This window comes from Saccopteryx leptura, chromosome X (assembly GCF_036850995.1).
Source record: "Saccopteryx leptura isolate mSacLep1 chromosome X, mSacLep1_pri_phased_curated, whole genome shotgun sequence".
Classification (NCBI taxonomy): domain Eukaryota; kingdom Metazoa; phylum Chordata; class Mammalia; order Chiroptera; family Emballonuridae; genus Saccopteryx; species Saccopteryx leptura.
The window spans coordinates 132,753,632-132,767,517 of NC_089516.1; the positions used below are offsets into that span (position 1 = coordinate 132,753,632).

Sequence of the window (13,886 nt, forward strand, 5' to 3'; positions counted from 1 at the left end):
TAGTGACACACCAGTCATAAAATCAATCCAAACTTTTGTTGACATTTGTTTCTTTCCTCATATACCAGGTTCTCACTTTACATTAGTAAGAACGAAAATGAAATATGTCTGTTGCTGGTGGATTAATTTATTACTTTCCTTGAAACTGGTGAACCCAAAAAGTTAGACAGCAATAGGAAAATACTACCATTGTCTGTTAAGGAGTCTATGACATTTTTAGGCAAGAATGAATATATGGAAGAAGAAACTTGTTTCTTCTTTACTAACAAAAGGAAAAGCCTGGAAGTGAATGATATGGGTATAATTTAAGAAAGAAAAAAAAAAAAACCCTTTACGTAACATTTTTTTTTCTGGGAGAGAAGACTACGAAGCACATTTTCCAGGAAGTGTGGGCTGCGACGATTGTGCGCTCTTAACTAATCCTGAGTAAGGTGGCTACTTTGATAGTCTTCTCATGCTGCCTCTGCCATCTTCTCAGGCAGAGGATATTTCAACTCTATTGCAGCATGATTGAAACATACAGCCAACCTACTCCCCGATCTGTGACCAGTGGACCACCTGTCAGTATGAAAATTTTTATGTATTTACTTACTGTTTTTCTTATCACCCAGATGATTGGGTCTGCACTTTTTGCTGTGTATCTTCACAGAAAATTGGACAAGGTAAGATGAGCCTATACTAACTAAATTTAGGGTTTTTATTAACTTTGGGTTGTTGATTGAGCTCTACCCAAATGATGGACAATGGTAGGAACCCAAACAGATAAATGGTTTTGTGGCATAACTTTTGTTGTCTAGTTAGTGAAATCTCCTATTCCCGTCTCCGGTCAAGAGCTTGGGCTCTGAAGTCAGACTGCCTGTGTTCAAATCTTGACTCTGCCCTTTATTAGCTCTGTAATCCTAGTCAAGTTATTTTACATTTATTACCTCAGTTTTTGCATCTGAGAAGCAGGAATGCCTAATGGTATATACTTCACTGATTAAATGAATTTAGCCTTGTAACCAACTTAGAACACAACCTGGCACAAAGTAAGCACTATATAGGCATTAGATTAATTATTTGCTAAAGTTTTGTTTCAAAAGTAAACTATTTTTTTTATCATGGAGACAACTTTTTTCTTTTAAATTCCCAAGTAGAGAACATCAGCTTAATCTGAGATTTCATAGTGTTACAGATTAGCATAGATATGGATAAATCCCAGAATTTGCAGTCTTTTAGTAAAAGTGGTGTTCTCTGTATAATTGGTCAAATGCTGATTGTAGTTGCAAGCTGCCCATCTTCCAAGATGTTTTACATTCTTTGGTTGGACTTACAGGGACAAAAAAGTAGAGTAATTTATCAGGTTGTTTTGCATTCTTAGGAAATGATAACCATTAGGATTTATTCTGTTTTGATGTGCTAGGGCATCAGTGACTATTTTGACAAAATGTCAATCATAGATGAAAAGGAGGCATTTGATCAATTATCTGGTCATTCCTAAAAGTTTGAATGTTGGAATTGTGGGTGTACAGTGTCTGGAGACTGCACTTTCTCAGGGCTATTTAAGTGTCCTCTATTGGGTTGCCAACCTAGAATTAAGGCCATGAGATTTTACATTAGAGTAAAGTGGGCAGTGATGGTTGAAGCAATTCAATGGGTTACTAAAATTTTAGGTTTTCCTGCTGAGAAAAGGGGGATGGTGGCTTCAGCCTGGTTGTTTATGTTTGTCCTGATAGGTTCTGCCAATCAAAGCCTGGGCATAAGCCTAGCCTCAACAGGAGAAATATTGACCTGGGTAGACTCAAATTTACCATAGCATTTAAGTGTGCTTTTAATGTCTGTGAAAGCCGCCAGCTACCTACATCTTGCTTTGAATCCAAAAATTTAAATTTGAAAACAGAGAATTAGTTAATTATACAAGTGAATGCTACACAATTAATTATTCTAAGACATTGGAAAATAAAATCTCATTAACTTTGGAAATGCAGAATGACTTTTTTAAAAAATTCAAATGTTTTCTGCAAATACTAAAATTAAAAAGAGAGGGATGTAATTAGAATTCAAGTTAATTGACACACATTGCAAATTCATCACAAATGATTAAATGAATTAGGCAAATTAGCTCAGCAGAGAACTGTTTTGTAGATTGTTAGTTATAATGAGCAGTCATTACTGGAGCAATGAGAAACATGACAGACAATCATAGAATGTTGCTATTATAATACATTAAAAGTGTACACATTGTGATGAAATTTTCTTAGAATAGCTGTGATTTCCACCTAGAGTTTCAGATAATATGATATTGTAGTCACTAGATTTTGTAGATTTTTTAACCGCTAATACAAAATAGCAATAATCTAGTGCAAATTTTTATTCCCTATTTATATCTGCAAAGCCCTCCTCCTATTGTTGGTGCTGTGGAAGTGAATGTAGAGGCAGACATCAGCAGCACCATCGTTCTCCTTCAGAATTACATTTCTCATGGCCCTGTTATTCCACAAATAGGTAGAAGATGAAAGAAATCTTCATGAAGATTTTGTGTTCATGAAAATGATACAGAGGTGCAACAAAGGAGAGAGGTCCTTATCTATATTGAACTGTGAGGAAATTAGAAGCCAGTTTGAAGACTTCGTCAAAGTAAGGAGCTGCTGTTAGTAAAAATGTCATTGAAAAGTTTTAGTACTTCTGCCAGAATACTAAAACATGGCAATATAAATGTTTGAACAGTTGTTATTTATACATATGTGTATCCAACAAAAGGAAAAACGAAGCCAAAATCTTATGTTAAAAAGGAATGGAAAATTGGAAGTGTGCATGTTCATAAGAATGTTCTTGAGAAGAGCGAAAAAAACTCTCAGGGAAAATACACGTTCTCATGGGCACATTTACATATACACATGAACACATATATGCATCTGCTTCTGGAAAATTTTTGAAACACACCAAGTTTGGATTTTTGCATTTTCTTATCTTCCCATTCAAACATTGATGCCTCCTCCCTGTGGACACATGGTTTGGTTTTGATTTCCCAGGGAAGTGATAACCATTGGCCACTGCAGTGTTGGCAGGCCATAGGGTAAGTTGTTACCTTTACTGGGGATCATAGAGACTTCTAAAGACCGATACATTGTACAAAGAAATGCTTCTCTTATGATGGAATTTCAGGTGCCATGAAAGTGAGATCATTTTCTTTTACTGTGAGGAGAGGTTTGGAACTTTCTCAGTAGTTCCACTCAAACCAGACACCATGTAATACCACTTGTTCATGAAACCAGTTCACTCTAAGGCCAATTAAGACCTGAGGTAGAGAGAGTTTGAAGCTTTGTAACCCAACAGGCTAGTACCCAACACAGTCATATAATGGGTACCTAAAAGACAATTTTTTAGATTTATTGAGAATGTACCTACAACATTAATTCCATTCTCATAAAAAAGGGATCTAAGGGCTCTTTCTCCTGAAGTGGAACATCAAGAAGTCTTTCTACCAGTTTCCCTCTCAGAAAACTGAGCTATATACCGTTGGCCTTCAGCCCACTTAGGGGTCGAGAATAGGAAGCAGCTTTGCGCCAGGTGGGTGGGTATCTGGGCAAACCATGAATAATTCCTTCTCACATATAGATGATATGTGACTTAACTCGGAATTAAAAGGTTTCAGATCTTATTTTCAAGATTCTTCATGTCTTCCTATACAGTCCCCTATGTGTAATTTAATCTGTTAGTGAAGACCCTAAGATCTTCTCTATTCCTGAATTACCTGTGGGAATCAGAATGCAGCTCAAATCTGTTGCTGGCTTTTAGGTTCTCTACGCTAATCTAGGTTTTAGATGAAGACTCCTAACTCTTTACTTGTAAGGCATGGAAACTACTTGAGTTTCTCTGTTTTTTTTCAAGCTTCTGGACAGTATTACAGGGTATTGGGAGGTGTTGCATATTTAAATGTAAATAAAGTCACTTTCAGAACAATGGTTAATAATCTCAATAACATATATAATGTGCTTGGCTGTGTGACCTGGGTTAAGTGGCTTCACCTCTCTATACTGTTTTCTGATATATAAAATGAGAGGGCTGAAATTATCTGTAAGGACACTACCAACTTTAACATTCCATAATGATGTGATTGGCTTTCAGTTCCCTCCAAAAGCAGTGAGAGTGGTTGTTGATTTTTACCTCTTTCTCTCATTCTTACTGAGAGTTTTATAGTTGAACTGCCAATTCCTTATGGCTTTATTTCAGGTCAGAGATGAAAATCTTCCCAAATCAGCTGCACAGAATAGGAGTAAGGAAAACAGCCATTTTGGCATCTTTACTTATGCTTGTATAAAAAAGTGACAGCTCCAGACTTTTATATTATAAAAAGACAGAACTTTTCAGGCATGTCAACTAGGACTCCTTACATGTGACAAAGGAAACCTCTTGTTTCTACTGCAGTAGGGGTGGAATCCAAGTCAATGTCATCTGTACCCATGATAGTCATGAAAGTGAGACACAAAGTCCTCCAAACACCCAGTCCTACTCCGATGACAGAACCACTGTCCAACATCCATCTCTCAGAATTTCTCATTCTAAAACAGTATTTTGGACTTTTGTTAACCTAACAGGTCACCTACATAAAACCTTGTATTGGACTTCTATATTCCTAGCTAATATTAGAAGTCTTTGTTTCTGAGTGACAGTCTGACAGGTCCAGAGCAACTTAAGGTTTGAATTTTCGGGCTCTGAATCATAGAACTTGAAGAGGTCCTAGAACTCACCAAATTCAATTACCAACCCAGAACTTCATTTTTCTCCCCCACAGTCCTTGCCAAGTTGTCCCCCCAATCTATCTTTGAGTACCCCTAATAAGAAGGAACTCATTATCTCCTGAGGTAGGTGGCACCAAGCTATCACTTTGGGAGGAAAATGGGATCCAAGAATTATGTTAGGGTAAGTGGAGACAGCATTGTGAATAGTGTAATTTCACATTAAAACTTACTACTCACTTTACCCGTTTCTGGAATAATCAGTTCTATGATTGCTTTCACATAAATTCTGAGATGTCTTTGTTTGGGTCAAAACATTTTCGTCTCAAATTAAAGGTCAATCTGTCCACACCTGCCGCAAGAGTTCCCATGGGGAAATAAATAACAAATCCAAGATTTTCTGAAAGTCAACTTGAAAAAGTCTTTAAGTTGCAGTGGGGAGTAAAGCAAGAAAAAAAGGTTATGGGGAGTGTGGCTGGGGAAAAGTTCACAAAAAGGCAAGGTTGGGTGCATAAAAAAACACTTTGCTGACTTCAGTTTTTCATCTTGGCGAAGCCCTGACACCAATGCAACCACCTAGTTTGAAAGTATCTCAACCTTGATCATCACACTCCATTTTTTTGAAAAGACACTAAATACTCATTTGTTTACTTGTTATCTCACAAACATTTTCCTGTTGCTGCACTTTCATAGTGCCACACTTCAGCTCTAGTGGAAAGTTGAGGCTCTGAGGCCCATGTGAGTGTTTCAAGGTGCATGTTGCCCTTTAGGCTCTGTGACTTATACCCTCAAATCTGGCAACTGAGCTAAGCCTACAAGACACTCAACAATCACCACACTAATTCCTTCTAGGGGAAGAATGAAAAGGAAAGGCCCTGTAGAAAATGGATTCCAGTAATGGGAAGGAGCACCATGGCATGATTATCAGAAGATATGAAAATACTGTCTTCTGTTGTGTTCAGAGCACAGGGTGGCGGTATGAGTTAAACTTGGTCTATGAATGTGATCTCACAGTTTCAACCCTTCACTTCAGTCTCAGATTCCTTGGGTGACCTCATGATAGCCAGTTAAGCCCTCCAAGGCCTTTTATTCAGCATCTTTAAAACGGCAGGCAGTAGTAGCCTTTATTATCTTCTGACCTGTGTTGATTGCAATTCCTGTTAGATTCTTTAAGTACTTTTAATCTTCCTTCATTTGCCAGTGAGAAGAAACCCCTGAAGAAGGGTTTCATTTGCTTTTGAACATCAGAAGCATTGGGAGATTACTTGTGTTTCCTATATATATACTAATTATTCTAAAAATAGGGATAGGCTTACAGTTGTGAATACATGAAACAAAGTTTTGCTTGTATTATTTATTTGTATTATGACTATAAACCTACTTCTGCCCACCCCTGTAAATGCAGGTCACACAATGGCACACAACCAGCAACAAGACAATCTCCTTAGCCAATTGAAAGACATAAGAAAATTTAAAAAATGTCTGAAGGAATTTTCTGGGATTTCATTCAAAGACCAAATTTACTTTAACATTTTCTGAGAGATTTCAGATAAATTTTATTTTAATAGATACACACCATGCTTTATGCTTTATGTTTAATAATATTTTTATATACCAGTTCCCAGGATAGCATAATCCCCTCATTCAACATTATTTGTCAATACCTGTCAAAACCAGGGATGTTGGGATCATAGGAAGAATCAGTATTGTAGCCTCTTGTCTAGAGGAGTGCTGCAATGGAGATAATGAAGCCCAAACTCTGCTTCCACGTCTGCCCCTGGACTTTCTGGGCTGTCAGGTCATCTGTCTGAACCATGGGCTCCCAATCAGTATGATAGGATTAGTGACAGAATCTGAGTCTATATGATTAGTCTTATCATAACCAGGCAGTAAAGTAAGGACTGATGCCAAATGAATGATAACTAAAGCACCACTGCAGAGTTTCTGTCAAAATGACCTTTTATAATTATTTTTATTTCAGGATATAATGGGAAACGAAGTGAAGGAGAAAGAAAAAAACTTTCAAATGCAAAAAGGTAGGTTGCTACTTATCAATTTCTATGCATAATTAAAAACTAAAAGGAAACTTTATAAAGCCAATTATATTGAACAACCCAGTGTTAGATCAGAGAACTTTTAGCCTTAGAAATAAAACTGGAACACAGTTGGCTGGGTTCCTTTAATGCTGACAATACCAAGTATGAATAAATTCCATTATTTTCAATACATTAGTCAAGGTAACCATACAGCCTAGTTCCACCTAAAGAGGGTAAGATGGTAAGAAAATTGTCATTTGGTAGCAGTGGCATTCACTGTTCAATAACAGTTTTTCATGGGGAACCATGGCCAGTAGAGCCTCTGGAATCAAGGCATGAGTCAATATTATGACAACATTTTATTCTTTGTCTTGTTCTTGATATCAGAGCATCTCAAATATCTTGTGGTTAGAAGGGGTCATGATGGCTCTCAAATCCAACACCAGACCCAGGGCACAAATCTCCTTCACAACATGAACATCTGGCCTCTGATTGAATATGCCCAGACACCTTCAGTCTCATAAAACAGTTTGGTTCATTATTGATTAGCTCTAATAATTACAATAAACTTACTATACTATGTGAGAGAAGTCTTTTTTCCTCTGGAGTTGAAATTTGTTCCCGTTATCTCCACTCACTGGACCCAGTTCTGCTCTATGGGGACACATGTGACAAAGTATAATTCAACTTCTACACAGTGGCTAACCAGATGTTGAAAACAACAATCATCAGAGACTTTTCTTCTCTAGGCTAAACCTCCTCAGTACCTTCCACTCTTCTTTCAATGACCCTTTCCAGACTCTGTCTTTTCTTAGTTACCTCATTTTCTGGATGACATCCTAACTTTCCCTGTTCTTCTTAGAATGTACCATCTCAAACCAAACAATAAATCCTGGAATGATCTGGTTGGTTGAATATGGGTAAAGGTGAAATGTTGGTAGATGAGCATTTTTAGAGAGACTATTATATCACAGAGTTGGTGAAAATGATGCTATAGGTTTTGTAAATTTGGTATACATAAATATATACATACATACAGAAATGCAGATTCTGTTTTCTGAGGCAAAAAACATTCTCAGAGCTTGCTTTAACTATTGATCTAGTTGCAAAAGGTGATCTGATTTCCATGAAGGTTTTGTCTTCAGAATGACTGAAAGATCTACTGAGTGGAACCATATTATTTTTTAATTACAGTGACATTTGAGGAAACAGTTTATGTGGAGGCTGAGGTTAATCATATAGACTGCCTAACAGTCTTTAGCAAAGTAATAAACTTAACAAAACTGGTAATTGAAGTCATGTAATTTGACTCAATATTTACAGTGCACCTAACAAAGTGTCTGGCAGCAGGCTCATTACTAGAAAGAAAAAGAAACTTTTGCACAGTCTTTGCACTTACGAGTTCAGCGCATCTTATTAAGAAACAAGCCTTTTACATGAGAAACAATTAGAGATAGGTACAATAGTTTGGCCAACTGCTTTACCAAATCAGACGACATAAGCGTTTTACTGGTTAATTGTGCAGACATGACCCTTGGGCCTGCTAAGGTTTCCAATGGATGGAAGTTGTTCCTAAAAGCAAGATTCAATGGAGACCATTATTTTTAGCCTGTGACAATCTAAGTAAAGTCAAGTTGAGTACTGAACAACTATAAGAAAAATATAATCAGTGGAAATAGCTAACTCAACTGTTCAGATTTTAGAAACTAACTTTTCCTACTGTGAGAGGATTTCAGACCACTTCATTCTTCTTTTTATATAACCTATTTTAGCACAGTCTCTGTTACACAGCTGAAGAACTTGACTAAATAGTTCCATGGACAATTTTGCATTACCTGTCCTGACAGTTTGCTTTTTGTTTTATTTTAGATGATCAGGATCCTCAAATTGCAGCACATGTCATAAGTGAGGCCAATAGCAAAACAACATCTGGTAAGTCCATAAGCGTTTGAGCATCAGCCACCCAAAGGGTGAGGCTGGGATACTGATGCAATGCAGCCTAATGATTAGGCTTGTCTCTTCCTCTGAGGCCTACTTTACAAACCTATCCATATACCTCTCATGTGCTCTCCTTTATCTGCAAAGTGAGCTCAAATGTACAGATGAGACTTGAAAGGACAAAAGAAGGGAGAAAATAATCCTGATGTTCTCATTATGTTCTTGCTCGATGTCTGATTCTAAATGATAAATTACTGGATGGAGGGACCATTATTCTGACAACAAAGAAGAGATGGTAGTGACTACTTGACTGGGAACATACCTCATATTAATTCTTGTTCACTGTGTATAAATGTACTTCCAGAATTATTTCCTGCCATCTGTCAATTCCTGTATGATTACCCCAGGCTCACTGGGGCTAACCTCAAGGAAATTAAAGGTAAAATTATTCTGCAGAGATCAGTATGTACCAGGATGTTAGATTTTCCAATGAAGTAACAACAGACGACATACTGAAATCTTTTCAACTTTGAATTATTTTATTTCCATATACGTTCTGCCATTGCTCTAGCCCTTAGATCTTTTTCCCCCCAATTCTGTACACTCTGATAGCTGGTACTGGAGAATATGTCGCATCTGATAAATGAATGGAAACACACATGCTAGCATAAAATTCTCCATCTACATAAATGCATACCGAGAGCATAAGAGTAGTCTTTGAAAAATTCAGCACAGTGCTCTGGAATGGAGTTCTAAGAGGAGAGGAGAGGAGAGGAGAGGAGAGGAGAGGAGATACAGCCTCATCTCTGAGATGGGGTTTTGGCTTCTCAGTGGATATACATGGTTATCATGATATGGGAATAAGATCACTGGATAGAAAGTTTTGAACACTGACGTTCAAGAACCATGACAACTACTTTTTGGGTGAACTTGGGCAAATCCCTTTACCTATGCAATAGTTTCTTGCTTCACTTCATAGAGTGACTCTGAGCATCAAATCAGCTAATTTGGAAGAAAGTTATACTGTCAAATGCTATATAAGGTGACATTACTTAGTTTTGTTCACTGTATTTAGATGGCATAAGAGTAACAAGGACCCTTTCCCCAGAAAATACACTTATAAGAGAATATCACAACTCTCTTGGCATGTCCAGGGTGGCCATCCACATAACACCTACTCATCCAGATTGGGTAATAGCAACACAGACATCTCTTTGAAGAACAGCTTCCCATTGGTATTTGTCCTTGAGTATATTTCATGATATTCAGATTTTGCCAAAGGACTTGTTATTTTTTTTTTACTTGTTATTGATATTAGTCCCAGTATATTTTAAAGTTTGCATGACAGTAGGTACGCAGGGGATCAGGTGGGAAGATAATAACATTCCTCACCCCACCCTGGTCCCAAACCTCTTGTTCTTACTGGTTATGCTGCTACAGACTTGACCTATATCCCAAAACAATTAAGGAGGAACTTACAGAAATAAACTTAGTGGAGTAAAAGATAGGAGACCCACACTTATTTTCTCAATGAGATGGTCCAAAAGTGAAAACATCATAATAAAGCATTATTTCTGGGGTGCTCTGGAGGGCCAAGAAATGTCAGACATTTTGGGTGCCCTTCTTATTACTAAAGGATGAGTCTTCACAGGTTGAATCTTGCACCCTGATAGACCTAAGACCACCAAGTGAGAATTTTTAGAAAGCTCAACGAAACAAATGCATCAATACTTTTACTTTTCCCCAAACCCCACCCTAGCAATCTAGCTTTCTGTGAGAGCTGAGATTTGAAATTGGGTGCACACACTACTTTGAACCCACTCGACATCTCAGCCGAGAAAATGGCATACTTTTGGTGGGTACTCCAGTTTAGCCACAAGAATACAAGTACTTTCAAGTTGGTGGCGCCCACCACAAAGGGAGATCAAAACACACAGTGAAATGACAGAGTTATTTTCATACTTCCTTGCCTAATTTTAGGCCTTGCTGTGGGAGGCCGGTTGGGTTTGCAACAGCTTGATCAGGTAGGAAGAGATGGGGTCTCCTTTTCTCTGTGCTGAGGCTGAGCTAGGTGGACTGGCAACTCTTTAACTTTGTAAAATTTAAGGAAAGGAAGAAGTCAGTGTTAATCTTAGCAAGGATTTTGCTTGAATATTTTGGCATCCATAATTTATGCTGTAGAATTTTGAAACCATTCACACTTTAAGTTCAAGAGCAAATTAGCTTTAAGGACTCTAAAGCAAGAAGGAAATTCACTGTGCTCTCTTACTTTATTTGATCTTCATAAGTCTTTAAAATGCACTATGATATTAGCCCAGTGTTGCAGATGAAAAACTGAAACTCAGAGAGATTGACTTGTCCAAGCTTGAATAAAGTTGAATTGGAACCCAGCAGCATCTGACTGTAAAGCCTGTGCTAGTTTGTCAGCCAAGTTCCTTCATACACTTAAGGTTAGAAAGGTCCTTAAAAGTCACTGACACCCAAAACTTCCATTCATGTATGAAGCTAATGTCAATATTAAACAGTATTTTGATAGAATGTGGAACATGTTATGCTTCACCTCACCACAAACTTTTCTCCTCTCCCTACAGTTCTACACTGGGCCCAAAAAGGATACTATACCATGAGCAACAACTTGGTAACCCTTGAAAATGGGAAACAGCTGGCCGTTAAAAGACGAGGACTCTATTATATCTATGCCCAAGTCACCTTCTGTTCCAATCGGGAATCTTCGAATCAAGCTCCATTTATGGCAAGCCTCTGCCTGAGGTCCATGAGTGGATCTGAGAGAATCTTGCTTAGAGCTGCAAATACCCACAGTTCTTCCAAACCTTGTGGGCAACAATCCATTCACTTAGGAGGAGTGTTTGAATTGCAACCAGGTGCTTCAGTGTTTGTCAACGTGACTGATCCAAGCCAAGTTAGCCATGGGACTGGCTTCACGTCTTTTGGCTTACTCAGACTCTGAACAGTGTAACCTCGCAGGCTGTCGCTGAGCTGATGCTGGCAGTCTTCAAAATACAACAAAGCAGTTAAGACCACCTCTGTTGAACTGCCTATTTATAATCCTAGGATCCTCCTCAGGGAGAACTATTTATTATATACTCCAAGGCATGTAAGGCTGCAATAAGTGAATTATGGGGCAGGTGAAACCCAAAGATACCCCATTCCATAAGAGCTTATAGCCTGAAGCAGCAACGTGACTGATGCAGGCACCCAGAGATTTCTGTGAAAAGACAAGTTCATTATGCACAGATTGCATTTTGAGTAAACAGCAGATTATTAGCCAAGTTTAGTTTTTTTTTTCTTTGCCTGCAGTATCTTTCAGTGGATAATGTATTTGACTTATCAGGGAAGATGCAGAAGGGAAACAAAGAGCCTCAGTTCACATTTGGTTATATGGTTGATTCTGGGTCCCTGTGCCACTGATGAAGGGGACAGGCTCTAGGAAGACCAATGCACTGGAGAACTGAAAAACCCTATCACCCACCAACCACCCTAACACTCATTCTCTCCCTCTCTCTCTCTCTCTCTCTCTCTCTCTCACACACACACACACACACACACACACACACTCACTCACACACACACATTGTCAGGCTGTTGGTAATCAAGTTGTTATTGCAATCCTGTCCCTATCTCCACCACTGTAGATGGGAGGAGGAACAGAGAGAGCTGAACCTGACACACCTCCTTAAGAAATGACTGTATTTAAAGAAAATCTATTGTATCAACCTACAGTCTCTATTGTTTCCAGAGTAAACTTGTCATTATCTTGTTATTTATTTTTTGAATAATAAAGATCCCTTAACATTATTGTTGTTATTTAGCATCGAAAACCCTAGTCCTGGTTCAGGGAAGTGAGTCATTTGGATAGTATTTTCTCAACCTTTGTGATGTGTTCATGATGTGTTCATATATTAGATAAACTTGGTTATCAAACTTGTTGTAATACAAAATATCTTGGTGACACATACTCCCTGGAAGTCTGTGATAGCCTTTGACTTATGACATGGAAGCTTATTCAGTGAAAAACAATCTTGGTCTTTAATTCCAGCTTGCTCTGGATGGGTTTGAGGGATTGAAGAGAGACTTTTAAAAAAAAATTATTAATCACTGCTAAGTGGAGCTGGAAGGAAGGCTTTAAATGAGAAGGAAATGCTTATCTGTTTAATAGCTATCTAAGTGGTTCCACCTTAGGCAAGAGAGAAATGGAGTGTGGACAGCCTGAGGGTAAGTAGCAGAACCACAGTCTTTCACTGAAACCAACGGAGCTATTTTTTGTCACCTCCAATTGAGGGATTTTCATGTAGGTAAGCCAGCATAAATTTTTGTCTTTACAGGTAGAGTGCATTGCTAAGACAAACACCGCATGTTCAAGCAGAAAAATATTACTGTAGGAAGACAAAAGGAGAGTGAGGAGAGGTGGAGTAAGCTATTGGCCTCTGATACTGCTCTTCAGTCCTGTGGACAGCACAGTCCTACATGGCTGAGTGACTTTGAAGATCTTGGAGCATGACTTTCTAACACAAGGCTGAAATCAGGCCAAACAAACTTGTGTGGCTACATACTTTTTCCATCAAGAAAAATTTGGTATGGACAGGGATGACATTTGTTGACTGAGGGATCCACTTAGGAATATGTTCACAGTGGGGATGGGCAAGAGGCATTACCTCTTTAATAGGAAGGGAATCCAAGGTTCATAGGAAGGGTTTATAGGAAGGGAATCCAGGTCCATCCTGAATAAATCCTTTATAGTCTTTATATACTTACATTTTCTAGCAGCGCGCGGGGAGTGAGTGGGAGCAAAATTTCCTATGCTGAAACTTTTCCATGTGGGCGGGGCACCTCACCAGGAGTGAGAGGCGGCTGGCCAGATATCCTGGTCGGCAAGTGCAGATAGTGGGCGAGAGATTCCCCCAGAAGTGGGTGCCCATGTTCCCGGACAGAGGGGCAGAGTCAAAGGTCTTTGTGTGGACCAAAGCCCTGCCTGATTATACTAGTTGCTTTGGTTGATTGAGCCTTACCCAGAGCCCTGTACTGAGTGGGAATTGAGTGAGGATTTGCAGCTCTTTGAGCCTCTTAATCTCCAGGCAGAGGCAGCAGCAACCCCATAGCTGCATCATCAGGCTACTAATTCAGGAAGGAAAGACTAGAAGAGAGGCTCCGGGAATACGGATTCTCTCATTGGTGG

The 13,886-nt window shown here is 38.7% G+C and overlaps 1 protein-coding gene across 1 annotated transcript; it reads left to right on the forward strand.

Moving 5' to 3' along the window:
- Positions 1–502: 502 nt before the first annotated feature.
- CD40LG (CD40 ligand) lies at positions 503–12,491 on the forward strand. The gene is made up of 5 exons (XM_066356772.1): positions 503–662; positions 2,485–2,616; positions 6,700–6,754; positions 8,624–8,686; positions 11,284–12,491. Exons 1-5 carry the CDS (start codon positions 507–509, stop codon positions 11,658–11,660), a joined length of 783 nt encoding a protein of 260 aa, XP_066212869.1. The 5' UTR covers positions 503–506; the 3' UTR covers positions 11,661–12,491.
- Positions 12,492–13,886: the final 1,395 nt, after the last annotated feature.

Bases quoted from the DNA above. Each gene is read 5' to 3' on its own strand.
- CD40LG (XM_066356772.1), top strand. From the start codon at position 507: ATGATTGAAACATACAGCCAACCTACTCCCCGATCTGTGACCAGTGGA. The intron at 663-2,484 runs GTAAGATGAGCC...TTCCACAAATAG, and splicing joins TTCACAGAAAATTGGACAAG to GTAGAAGATGAAAGAAATCT. The intron at 6,755-8,623 runs GTAGGTTGCTAC...GTTTTATTTTAG, and splicing joins AAACTTTCAAATGCAAAAAG to ATGATCAGGATCCTCAAATT.